The following is a 13,573-nucleotide window of genomic DNA, read 5'->3' on the forward strand; positions in this document are numbered from 1 at the left end:
CAGCTTAAAACATAACTAAGCAGACTACACATTGCCCCACCCCACCTGCAAGCTGTGTACTCAACTGACCCACCTCCCTTGGAAGGCTGGAGAGCTGAGTCAACCTTAAGCCGGCTACCTGAGCCATCAGAATCAAACTCAGAGAGTCTTTGACTGCAATACTGCAGTTTAACCGCTGCAACACAAGGCTAGTCTCCCTCTCCCTCCCTCCCTCCCTCCCTCCCTCTCTCTCTCTCTCTCTCTCTCTCTCTCACACACACACACACACACGCATGCACACACACACACACACACACACACACAGAGAGAGAGAGAGAGAGAGAGCGCATATGCACAATTAATACTAGGCATATTGCTGATCCCCATTTCTTCACTTGCTCTTCGCCACACAATGCACCAATTCTTTCAGCACAGAAGAAATGCGGTTCTGCCTGGTTTAAAAGCCCAGGTGGGCAAAGTCAGCAGGGAAGACCTTTGTCACCCGAGTCTGAGCGAGGCCTGGTCCTTTTCGGATGACAAGGCCCCTATAAACTGTGTCTGTGTGCCTTTTCTTGAGTCTGGATCCAGACAAATGGAAGTCCTTTTGACCAGCAGAACAGCCAACTCTACATAGGTTTGTCCCTGGAAAGCGCCAATACAGAACGAGCAAATCATATAGTGACAGAACATGTGCTTTCGAGGCCATATGGATCCACTTCTGAAATACTGTAATGGCTTCCAGTTTGCTTCCACGCTCAGTTCAAAGTGCCGATTCTGATCCAGAAAGCCACAGAAGGCTGGGCCCCAGAATTCCTGGTGGACTCAGTCCTCTCCTCGGCCCCTGGCCAGGGTCTGAAATCCTCCACACTGTTCTCGCCACCACAAGAAACCAGGCTGGCGTATCCATGAAACGGGGGGTGGGGGTGGGGGGAGCGTTCTCTGCTTCACCACCTTGAGGGGCCAAGTCCCTTTCTGCAGGAAGCCCAGCTGGTTCCATCCTTGCCTTCTAGCAGGCACGCCAGACGAAGCCGGGTTGTCAGGGAGCACCGGTCTGTTTTTAAAAGAATCATGATTTTCTAAAGTTGTTATTTTCAAAATACTTTTTTATCTTTTAAGGAAGAAGGCAGGGTAAAAATATATTAAATAAAGAAATCCATTTTTGAGAAATGTTTTAACCTGTTTTTGGTTGTGCATTGTTTGGGACAACACAGAAAAATTCTTGGGTTTCGGCACAGAGCGTTTCATAACGGTGACCGGCTGGTTCGTCTTCATTTCTCCAATGCTTTCCTGCTCTGCCTGTATTTGCTTAATTTATTAATGTGGAAAAATAACTCAAGATCCATTTGCTTGTTTTCTCAGGGTTTTTCAAGGCCTGACCTAAGACTCCTTAAGCCTTCAACGGGGCTGGGCTGGCTGCTCCGTGCCATGCAGTTTGTGGCCATTTCATCACACTGTGAGACAGCCTTCGAACCTAAAGATGCTCACCTGCCCCCTCCCACACACACACACACTGCTCTGGTTGGGGGGGCAAGGGGGGGCTTAGCTTTGTCAGCAGCTTTCCTCTCCCCTCCCCTCTGCTAGGGCGCTTTTGAAGGGTTTTTTCCGCTGCCTGGCCTCAGTGGTGCTCAACATTTCCTCTCCAGCCAAGCTGATCTAGCCCAGGATTAAAGAGGTGAAGGGGGCCACCTCAGCAACTTGAGGGGAAAAAGTTTTGCCTGAAGAGACGAGCCCGAATTTCAGCAAAAAATATGGCACTGGTTAAGTTTTTGAAGGAGTAGCCCTGTTAGTCTGTGCAAGCGCACCACGACAGAAGTGAAACAGAAATAAGAAACATCTCAGCAGTGAAAACACGGTTGCACCTTAAATACTAAGTGCTGTATTTGAATGTGAGCTTTTGGGGATCACGTCCACTTCCTCAGACCTAAGAGGAAGACTATCTGATGCGTGGCCCCCAGGACCAGGTGAGGATGTACGGTGGATAAAGGATAAAGGACTACTCACGGGCAACTCAAGAGTGCACAAACTGGGTAGTTGTGCTATTGGGAGGTGGAAGCGCCTCCCTAGGTGCATGGCCCAATCAGTCACGGTCAGGATGCGAGGTTGACTGTGCAATTCCACAGTGCAATTCATTGCACAATGCCCAGCATATTTACCATCAGCGTAACTTTAACTTGCGCTGGCACGAACAGGATACTGGCCAACATTTCCCTCTCCTACTCAGTCTCTTGCTGCGGAGCCAGTTCAAAGATGGATATCGAACAGCAGTTTTCAAATATTCAAAGGGCTGCCATGTGGAAGGTGATGCTTGCTTTTTTTTCCCCCTTGTGACCCCAGGTAACAGATTCAAGAATTATAGGCAAGGACATTTTAATGGAACATTTGGAAGATATTCTGACACCAGGACCACAAGAGCTGCTCAGGGGTGGAACAGCGCTGGGTTACCTGGTAGGAGAGTAGGGAGCGCCCTGGCCGATGGTCATCCGCATGGAGATTGGAGGACTAGCTGTCAGAGATGTGTCTGCATATTGTTGTTAGCTTTCTCATTGTCTTTTAATGAGGTTAGCCGCCTGGGGTCCTTTTAGAGAGAAAATTGGGGTAAAAGTATTTTAAATAAATAATGTAGATGCTCCAAGCATGAATTTCTGGGTTCACTGGGGGGGGGGGGGGTGGGCTGATCCAGTGGCCGTTTTGGTCTCTTCTGGCTTCACAGTCGTAAGCAACCCATCAGAGAGACCGATACGTGCCTTGGCCCGCTGCCATTCCAGGATCTGCCCCATGCCCTCTTGGCAGGGAGGCATGGAGCTTCCATTCCCACCTGGGAGGAACGACAGAATCCTGGCACAGCAACTGGCATGGCCGTTTGCCACCAACTCTCCTGGGTGGCACCCCGCTTGGGCAGACGGGGTCGAGATGTCTCCTGCTAAAAGCCTTACAAACCCGTGGGGGGGGGGGAGCAAGCAGAAGGGCCACAGCTCCGTTGGAGAGCGCCTGTTCCACGCTCCAAAAGTCATCTCCAGAAGCACCCCCAAGGCAGCCCTAGAGGTGGCTCCTTCGGGGGGGGGGGCGGCAGGGGTGTGTGCTAGCCTGAGGCTGCAGGGGAGGCAGGCCGTGGGTTTGGCTCAGGTAAAAGCAGCTGCCGCCATGAAGGCTGAAGCCAGTTCCCACAGCTGCGTCCCTCAACCGAAGGGTCTGGACACCTTTCCCCCCCCCCCCAAATGCCCAGCACCTGGACTCCTTCAGCCCTGGGAGGTCAGCCTCCTACTAACTCAGCCCCCACCAGGTTCCCGTCGCCACCCTTGCCATCCAACACACAAACTTTGAGCTGTCCTGGCAAGATCCTCTGGGGTGACCCACCTTCCTCAGGGGCGGCATCTCTGGGCTCCCCCACCCCACCCCACCCCACCTTTAAGGCAGACTTTTAGAGCAGCCCTTTCATGCTTGTTTGTAAAAGGACTGGCGGGATGGGGTCTTCAGCACATGCGAGGCTGCGGAGTGCAAGTCTGCTGCTCCTCGGCCCAATAACCTCCAGCGGGTGCCACTGCCCTGGCACGGGCCATAGAGCCAGAAATGACACAAAAACATGTTTGGGTTTGTGGTTGTGCTGGAGGGGGGGGGCGGAATGCGCAGGTCCCTGGAATCCAGGACCTTCTGCCTGACTCTGTAATTGGAAACAGAGGGGCCGCCGCCGGGCAGCTCCGCTTACAGGAAGGAGGGGGCGGTTCCTTGCCAGGCACACGATGGCCCCCCTCCCTCCTCCAGCAGGAAAGAAAGTGGGCTGCAGCACAGCTGCCCCAGAGACAGGAGCCCTCTGGAAGCCTAGCCGCGAAGCACCCCCTTCCTCCCCTCCCCTGCACTGCCCCTGCAGCGCTCCCCTCAGCCTGGCCCAGCTGGCCGCAATGTGTGGCTGAGCAAGATGGGGAGAAAAGCAGGCAATCACAGAGGCCCTGTAGCCTGTGGCCAACTAGAGGAGACTTTGCCTGTCCTGCTCTCTCGCACGCATGCACACACGCACACACAGATGCAGGCGCTCCAGCAACAGCACGGTCTGTGTTTGGGAGGCGTGTGCGCACACACACACACACACAGCCAGACACCAGCCGGCAGAACTCCAGGATGCACACGCACATGCACGCACACTCTCGGCACCTCCTGCTGACTGGCTTGAGCAACCCTCTGCCTTGAGTGCCCAACTCAGCAGCAGACGCCACCTGCGCCCGTCCAGCCCAGTCTCTCCACAGCTTGATGGCTGCTGGGCTCAGCCCCGTCCGTTCCCCCCACACACACACACACACACCGTGGGTGCAAAAAGAGCCCACCCCTTCCAGGAGGAGCAGAACCATCAGCACCCCAAAGGGGGTCAGAACACCCCCCCTCCCCTTCAGGGAGAAGGAGCTGATGGCAAGGGGCAGGAGGCGTCAAGGCTGGCGACAGAGAGGCGCTTCTTCGTAAAGCCTTCCAGGGAAGCCTGAGCATCTTCACCTCTTTGGAGGCGTGGACTGCCTCAGCCAGGCGGTGGACCAAGCCGGGCCAGGAGACCAAGCCCTTTCTCAAGGGGAGGGCAGACACCCCACCCACCCACCCACCCCCAGGAGAAGATGGCTTTATCACCATCCCAAGGCAGGACACGGAAGACTTGAAGCCTGAGGCACTTAAGGGAGGCCTTCAGAGAGGCCCTTGCAAATGGATGGGGAGAAGAGGAGAGAAGGCCAGACCAGTCACTCCCACCGAGAGCAGCAGCTCAAGGCAGGCGCGCCGTGTGTGGGGGACAGTCCTCTCCCTCTCCATGCGAGGGTCAGAGGTGGGGTGGAAAGAGAAAGCACTCCCTTCCCCCTCTGCCAAGGCAGAGTTGTGGGCTGTGTGTGTGTGTGTGTGTGTGTGTGTGTTTGTGTGTGTGTGTGTGTGTGTGTGTGTGAGAGAGAGAGAGAGAGAGAGAGAGAGAGGGATATTACTGGCCAGAGATGGGATACACAAGGGGTGAGACTCTTTTAGCATCTTCTCTTTAGCCCCACTGTTTATAAGCTGCTCCCTGTCCTGGGCACACACTTACACCTGGTGAGGAGGTTGGAGGGTGTCAGGGAAGCCAAGAGCAACACAGTCCAGGAGGCCAGACACCATTACGAGCCTGGATTCCCAGCAGAGCCACCCCAGGTGGTATCAGGAGACAGCAGACGGAAAGGCATCCACCCTCGTCACTGGCAGAAGAGAAGGGATAGTTCCCGTAGGGAGAGGAGAGGCGAAAGTCCCGGGGGGGGGGGGGGCAGCAGTAGTTGACGGTGAGGCTGGCGGAGGATCTTTCACAGACAACCCAGTGACAGTCAAACTAACTTTTGTTAGTAATGTACAGAAGGAACTGATGATAAGGCACCGTTGAGCCTTTTTTTTTTACTTTGAAAACCCTATGATGAGAGAGTCCAAAATAAAATCAAAGATCTGCTTTGATTTGGGTTCCTGCCTTAAGCAAGGCATTGGACTCAGTGGCCTTGGAGGCCCCTTCCCACTCCATTGTTCTAGAGTTCTATCTGTCTATTGTGCTGGAAGATGAGACTCCCAAGTCAGAAAGCACTCAGTCAACCTCTGGGGAAGAACAAAGGAAAGCACAAATATACTTGTGTTTCAGGCAACTGAGTAGACATGGTCTAGAGGGGCGGGGTATAAATTTAATAAACAAACAAACAAACAAACAAACAAACAAACAAACAAACTGAACCAATGATTCTATGGGTGGACATCAGCAGGCAGTCATCCATGAAATCAAAAGGATGACATAACTCAAAGTAATACACAATGAAGCCAAAGCAAGAAGAAGAGCAGACTGTGGTACTGGTTACAAATTGTTAGTGTCAGATATTAGAGCAAAGCTGAAGAATACAAAAGAATAGCAGTGTCAAAATATAATAACATTTCTGATCAATTTAAAGTCCACATGAAAGAACCTTATTCCTTTAGCAAAAAGAAAGGTCTAGATGGATGACAGAAGAAAGACTTAAAGTTGTTAAAGACAGGCAAGAGACAAAATTAAAAGGTGACAAAGGGAACCTATAATTTTAGAAAGTGAAGTGAAAGCTGCTCTGAAAATACTCAGAAAAAATAAATAAATCAGGGTAGATGGGATATCAATGGAACTATTATAAACTCCAGAGACTGAATCTGTCACAGTCTTAACAAGAATATACTAACCAATATTAAAAACAATGGCCCATAGATCAGAAACATGTAACATACATTCCAATCCCAAGACAGAATCATAGACCCATAGAAAAATGTTGACAGAGGCTTATAAGGCCATCGAGTCCAACCCCCTGTGCAAGGCAGGAATCCAAATCAAGACATATCTGACAGGTGGTTGTCTAAACTTCTCTTGAATGCCTCCAGTGTTGGAGCACTCATCACCTCTTGAGGTGAGGGGTTCCATTGCTGTACTACTCTAACAGTTAGGAAGTTTTTCCTGATATTCAGTCAATCTGGGATAATTGAAGAGATGCAAAGTAGTGCAATAATTATAGGACTGTTTGACTAATTTCCCATGCAAACAAAGTGATTCTCAAGGTGTTGCAATCCTAGCCTTTGACTGGGTGGACCATGCAAAGCTAAAAGGAATGGGTGAGCCTCAGAACCTGATTGTCCTGCTGCCTAACTTTTATTGTGGAAGTTCCCACTTATAAGCTTATAAACAGTGGGAAGCTACCCTTAGGACAGAACACAGAGAGACAGAATGGTTTCCTACAGACAAAGGCGTCAGGCAAGGGTGTGTTTTTCCCCCTCTTATCTGTTCCATCTGTACACACAACGTACCATGTGGAAAGCTGAACATGAGTCAGATGGAGGAGTGAAACATCAAGATGGGGGAAGAAACATCAATAATTTAAGATATGAAGATGACACCATCTTACTGGCGAAAAGCTGCAATGACTTGAAACAACTTTTAGCGGAAGGCAAAGAAAATGGAAAATTGGTTGAATTTTCAGAAGATGAAAAACATGAGTACGGAAGTTACCTAAGTTTTAATTTAGACAATGAAGAAACAGAAACTGCCAGAAATTCTGTATACCTTGGTTGAATCATCTATCCAGCCAAGAAGTCAGAAGAAGTTGGAGGTGTGGAAGGGCAGCCATGAGGAACGAGAAAGGATCCTACCGGGTAAGGATGCATCTCTGGAGAACCAAGGCCAAAGTCATCCATGCTCTTTTATTCTAGGGATGTGACTTGCACGTTTAACAAGGGGGGGGGGAGACACATACACAAAAGAGGCTCACTCACTGGCCCCCAGTTTCATTTTCATGTTATTGCACTGATTCCTTAAAGATATCAGGCGAAACTTGAAGGAAAAGAAATAATAACATAAAAATGAAATGATATAAAAATAAAGCAAAATAAAAGTAACAGACAAAACCGCACGGCACCCCAAAGACTAAATGTTTATATTTTAATGTGAGCTTTTGTGGAGAAACCCGCCTCTTCAGACATATGGGGTGAAAAAGAATCAAAGGAAGCAGAGAAGCAGATCTGGTCCCAATGAAAAACCAGGCCTTTGAAGCTGCCCTCTGCATTGGGAGCCCCTTCCGGGCCCAGGACTGCTCGCCGCCCCCACCGCCGCCACCCCCCCCAGCTCTGCCGCCACCTATCTCACTCTTCCTTTGTCTCCCGGCCGGCCCTTGTCATCCCTCCCCTCCTCATGTCTGTCTGTCTGTCTGTCTGTCTGTCTGTCAAAGCAAGGGAGCAGGTGGCCAGCCGGTCACAACTTTGGACTCTAGCCACGGAGGCTCAACCCTGGCCTGTGGCTCAAGGGGACGACGGAGGCAGGTAGCAGCTGCCCAGGGGCGTCGCAAGGGCATTGGCAGGGGAGGAAGGTCTTCCTTTCCCACACCGAGGACCACCACGCAGGGACAAGAGGGAGCAGCTGCAGCCTCCGGAGGGGCTGCTTCCCTGGACAGCCAACGAGACGGAGCACATTCATCTCAGCCAAAGCACAGCCAGATCCAACGTGGTTTTCAGTGGTCACCATTCCGTGCTCAGCATCAACTCCTGACGCCCAGTTTTGCCCTTGGCCTGCCCCAAAGGGCTCCCTGGTTCATTGAAAACTGGCCAAAGGTCATCCCACACCAGCTACCAGCTATTGCCCGAGAGGCAGCTGCCGGCTCAGGGCAGGCTGTGCCCCATTCTGACCAAAATGCCTTTGGAGAGCAACCCTTAATTAATGCCAAGGACAGAGCGGGCGAACCTGGGGAATCCACACCACAGAAAAGAACACGGACAAAAGCTTTTGTTCGTTTTCTTAAAGGGTAAGCCCACAAGGGTGTTCCTGAAGCCAGGGGGCCACCTTGCCACCCAGGCAATGGCCTTGGGCCGGCCAAAGGGTGAGCGGGACCCCTGAGGGGTCAATGGGAGAAGCCCCTCCCCCCAGCAACTCTATTGATCCATTGTATTTAAATATGTTTATTCTTTGTGAAAAGGACCCAAGGCAACATTGAAAGACAATATTTAAAGTTGAAAGCAGTATAAAGAGGGCTTCCCTCCCTTCCTCCTCCCCTCCACCCCTTCAGGATCAGAGGCCTAAAACAGCGGGGTGGGGTGGGGTGGGGTGGGGGGGGGAGAGTTGTGCCCAGAAAGCGTCGGGACTGAAGCCTCTTCCCACTGCTCAGCAACTCCAGACCAGGGCGCATCTTCAGCGAGGGAGTGTGAAATTCCAAGAATTCTCACTTTTACAGCCCCCCCCTCCCCAACTCCTGCCATAAAGCTGTAGCCATAAAGCAGGGGTGCGGTCCCGGGTGGGGCGGGCGACAGGCAGACGGGCAGGCCCGGCGACGGGAGGGCCGAGGGGGTCTCCTCAGGTCTCCAGGCCCTCTCCGTCCGCGTTCTTGGCCGGCCCCACAGACACCCACGGCCGGGCGAGGCAGGGAGCCGCCGGCTCACCTCAGGTCCCGAGGGCCAGAAAGAGGCCGCCTCCGTCCGGCACGCGCGACCCAGCTGCTCCCGAGCCGCCGCCCCCCCCGCCGTCCTGCGGTCTCCCAGGACGAGACCCATCCCCCGGGCAGGAGCGGCGGGGGACGCCGCCGGCCCCGGCATCGCTGCCGCCCGCAGACAAAGCGGCTGCTTCGTTCGCTTCGGGCAGGCCGCGGCGCCTCCGCTCGCCCTCCGCCGGCCCCGCCACGGCAGCCCCGGCCTGGATCAGAGAGACGCCCCCCCCTCCTCAAGCCCCACCGAGCAACGCAACCGGCAAACACCGCGGCTCCTCGGCCGAGCGCTGGACGCTGGGCACGGCCCTCCCCTCAAGCAGCGCGTCTCGCCGGCCGACGGGACGGAGGGCTGGCCCTCCCTGGCCCCTCCATCGCTCGCCCCGCGCGCAAAGGGCCTCCCCGTCCACCAAAACCTCCCTCCGCCCGGGCCGGCCAGCGGCCTGGAGAGGCCCCGCGGGACGCCTCCTCGGGGGACGGGTGGCGGGTCGGAGCGGGGGCCGGAGGAGGGGAAGGCGCAGCCGGGGGGGGGGGCAGGCGGAGGCTGCCAGGGTTTCCATCTGGCGCCCAGCGCGGGCCAGCCCTATGCCCGCCCCAATGACGCAGCAGCCGAGGCAGCCGCCTGCGCTCCACGAGCAGCCACGAACCCAGCTGGCCGGGAGGGAGGGAAGGATGGACGGATCGATCGAGAAGCGGCTCCTCGGCCCTCAGCGATGGAGGAGCAGCAGGCGGCTGCCCTCGGGCTGGGTTGCTGCGTCTCCCCCGCCACGCGCGCGCACGGACCCGGCCTCGGCTTCCTGGCAGGCGTCCCCCCATAACTCCGGCCACCCACTTACTCCGGCCCAAGGGAGGCTTCCGTCGGGTTTTCAGCACTCCCTCCTCGCCTGCCTCGTCCCCCGCCCCCACATCACGTCCAGCGATCCCGGGCTCAAGACTGGCGTCCGGGCACTCGCCCCCTTTCCTCCGGGTCACGTAGGGCCCTTCCCCACGACGCGAAAGCTACGACCCGGGCTTCCGATCTCCGGGCAACGTGCCAAGCCTCCTCTGCTGCGCGTCGTCGCCCCCCACGCAGCCTGAGGCCCCCGGAGCGGCGGGGCTTACCTCGGCCGCTGGCCTTGATGAACTGGACGGCCGTGTCCGGGCCGCCTCCTTCGTCGGCCCCGCCGGTGGTGCCGGCGCTGCTGCCGCTGCCGCTGCTGCCGTTGTCGCGGGGCGCGTAGATGTGGTGGCCCACGGTGAGGCCGGTGTGGCGGAGCTCCTGGTAGACGCCCTCGATGGTGAAGTAGAAAGGCCGGTCGTCACTCTTGCGGTCCACGTAGAGGAGGGCGGCGCGAGAGCTCCAGTTGAAGTGCTCGTGCAGGTGGGCCACGAAGACGCCCAGCTTGGGGGCCGAGGGCCCGGTGCGCACCAGCGTGCTGTAGTGCTCCTTCTTGTGGCTGAAGTCGAAGGCCACGGCGCCGGCGGTGAGGAGCGGCAGGCGCCAGTGCGAGGCGAAGCGAGCCACCGAGGCGGCCGGGTAGACGCAGCCGGGCCCGAGCAGCACGTCCGGGTCGTGGTAGAGCTTCAGGTCCACCGCCTTGAGCGGCGCCACCGACTCCGAGCAGGCGCCGTTCAGCTCCGACGTGGCGAACACGGTGCGCATGGACAGCCCGGCGGCCCGCAGCGCCGGCTCCAGAGCCTCCAGCGCCAGGTCCACGGCGGGCCCCACGCGCGGCCAGGCCCACGGGTAGCTCGGGTTGTGCTCGGGCAGCACCAGCGCCACCGTCACCACCGTCGCCGGCGTGGCCGCGCCGGTCGCCGCGCTGCCGTTCTCGCCCTCCGGCGCCGGCCAGGGGGCGGCCAAGGGCGACCAGGCCAAGGCGACCAGCAGCAGCAGCGGCGGCGGCGGCGGCGGCGAGGCCATAGAGGGGGGGGGCGGGCGCGGGCGCCCTCGGCAGGGGGAATCGGGTACGGTGCCGCTCGAGTCCTGCGCCGCTCGTCCGCCGCTCCTGCTGGGCTTCTCCCTCGCCTCGCCTCGCCTCGACCCGTCTGCCGTTGCCGCGGCGGCGGCTGCTGCTGCTGCTGCTGCCTCCACCTCGGCCGGAGCCCGTCTGCGGGGCGGGCTGCCCTCCGCTCCCCAGGAGAGGCCACCCCCTCCGCAGCCAGCCCCGGCCGCCCACCCGAGGCCGCCTCCCTCCGGACGCTTTGCCAGAGGCGGGGGGCAGCGCCCCCTGGTGCCTCCCTCCGGGTCCTTCGACGCCGCGCGCCCCGCCGCACAAGGCTCCTGCCCAGGCCAGGCCAGCGCGCTCCCGTATCCGCCCCCTCGTCCCGGACGCAGCGCCAAGCCCCGAAGGGGCGGCCGGGACGGGCAGGCAGGAACGACTCTGGTTGCCCCGCCGGGCCGCCTCTCGCACCTCCGCGCCGCGCCGGCTCCTGCCTCCGCAGGACTTCCGCCCTGGTCCTCTCCGCGGTAGCAACGCCGGGCGGGCGGGCGAGCGGGCAGGCGGGCGGGCGCCGCTCCGGGAGAGAGGTTTGCCTCTCGGCGGCGCCGGTCCACGTCCTCCTGCCGTGCGGGCTTGCGGCGAGGGAGGGGGCCGACCGAAGGCAGGCGGAGGGGAGCCCGACCAGCCGCGCCCGGAGGGGGTCTCTTCACGGGCGCCCGTCCCCCCCCCCGTCCCGGCTCCTGCTGGGCTGGGGGGTGGCGAGGGTCTGAAAGCAAAACCGCCGGGGTGGGGGGTGGGGGTGGGGCGGGGGAGGACCCCTCTCTGGCGCTGCGGGACTCGGGGCTCGGTGGTGCACCAGTCCGCTCGCCTGCGCCAGTCTCCGAAGGGAGGGGAGAGGAAGGAAGCCCTCCGGGAGGAAACTAGAGACGTTTTGAGTGAGGGGTCTTTAGCTCTTCTCGAGGAGAGGCGGGGAGGCCTGGTGGGTGTGGGCGGGAGGAGGAGGAGGAGGAGGAGTTCCAGGAAGCCTGGAGGTAGAGGTGACCCCAAGACGGCAAGGTAAACATGGAACTGTCAGTAAACTGGGATTACAAAGAAGCCTATAGATGGAAGAGAGACACAAGCCTTTAGCCCTCTCCAAATGTTGTAGAAGGACTCGACTTGGGAAATAAATATAAAAGGAGGTGGAAAGGCGAAGATACTCTGGCAGGCCAGGAAGTCTGTGGCCAGAGGTTATGCCATAAAAGCTGCACATATGATTAAGACCCATTATATGAAAAAGGTTCAGAGGGATTTAATATATTTAAATTGGGAATATTTTGAATGTACAGTAGTAATAATAACGTGAAGCTTCTGGCTAAAGCATTCCTCCCACCAAAAAAAGTAAGAGCAATATTCAGATTAGGCATCCTTCAGTATTGAGAGACTATGGTAACCTGCTCTGAATAGACGACTTGGAACAGCATCTGGTGTGGCTGAGAAGGCCAATTCAAGGGTGACACGTCCCTTCCACACTGAAGACAGATCCAATCTGTCCCCTGTCCCGCTCCCTGGTTTTGCTGGTTTCGTGACTGTCTCTTTGCCTCAGCCTGCTGGACAAGGGTCTCTTCAAATTGGGAGAGGCCGTGATGCACCGCCTTCCTCCAGGCTGAATGCTCAGATGTCAGGGTTTCCCATCTGTTGAGGTCCATTCCTAAGGCCTTCAGATCCCGCTTGCAGATGTCCTTGTATCGCAGCTGTGGTCTCCCTCTGGGGTGATTTCCCTGTACTAATTCTCCATACAGGTGATCTGACAATGTAGATGCCACTGTTTCAGTAATGTATACATGCTAAATATTCCAGCTCATTCTAGGACTACTCTGTTTGGAACTTTCTCCTGCCAGGTGATACCAAAAATGCGTCAGAGACAACGCATATGGAAGGTGTTCAGCTTCCTCTCCTGCCATGCACAAAGGGTCCAGGACTCACTGCAGTATAGGAGTGTGTTCAGGACACAAGATGTATAGACCTGGATCTTAGTCTATGCTGTCAGCTTCTTATTAGACCATACTCTCTTTGTGATCTCTAGACTCACAAGAGTAATATAGGAGATATAAAAAAAACATAATGGGGATAGATGCAATAAAATGAAAGAAAAACTAGAAGCTCTTTAAAATATATATAAAGACCCATATACAAGTAAGAATCCTTCTATAGGAAAAACAGAATACTGTATATGAAAAAGAATTTTAAGAAAGTAGTAAAATATGAGGCTAAAGAAACAATGGAGAGAATAATTACTGAGGAAGAGATAGAAGTTATTATAAATAAGTTAAAGGTAGGGAAGACATCTGGCACACACGGATTAGGTTCAGAGTAATATAAAACTTTCAAAAAATTCTTCTCCCAAAATTAAAGGATCTATGCAATTGTGTATTCTATTCAGTGGAGAAGAAATTCCCCAGTCCTGGAAGGAATCATTAATAGTTTTAATTTTGAAACTGGGTAAAAACCCTACGAATATAGACTCTTACAGGGTGATTTTACTGATAAATCAAGATGCTAAAATAATCATGGCAATTATGGCAGCAAGATTAAACAATTTTATAGAGAAATATAATGAAAAAGATCAAAATGGATTCATACAAGGTAGATGTCAGATACAATTAGGAAGGTGCTTGATCTAATGCACCTGGCAAAAAAAATATAAAGCAGGAGTGGTATCCCTATACATTTTTAAAGCCT

General features: G+C 55.5%; 1 protein-coding gene across 4 annotated transcripts in view; it reads right to left on the reverse strand.

Moving 5' to 3' along the window:
• Positions 1–11,759, reverse strand: part of NPR2 (natriuretic peptide receptor 2) — a 33,510-nt gene extending 21,751 nt beyond the window's left edge. For 2 of the 4 annotated variants that reach the window (XR_013541006.1, XM_072987125.2), the window contains exon 1: positions 10,032–11,759. Coding sequence is in view for 2 of the 4 variants with exons in the window: in XM_072987125.2 (XP_072843226.2) it covers positions 10,032–10,833 (802 nt within the window). In the remaining 2 variants the exon portion in view is untranslated. Of the gene's footprint in view, positions 1–2,421; positions 2,596–10,031 lie in introns of those variants that run through there. The other 2 variants (XM_078384201.1, XM_078384202.1) reach the window with 2 other exon arrangements.
• Positions 11,760–13,573: the final 1,814 nt, after the last annotated feature.

This window comes from Pogona vitticeps, chromosome 2, assembly GCF_051106095.1.
Source record: "Pogona vitticeps strain Pit_001003342236 chromosome 2, PviZW2.1, whole genome shotgun sequence".
Lineage (NCBI taxonomy): Eukaryota > Metazoa > Chordata > Lepidosauria > Squamata > Agamidae > Pogona > Pogona vitticeps.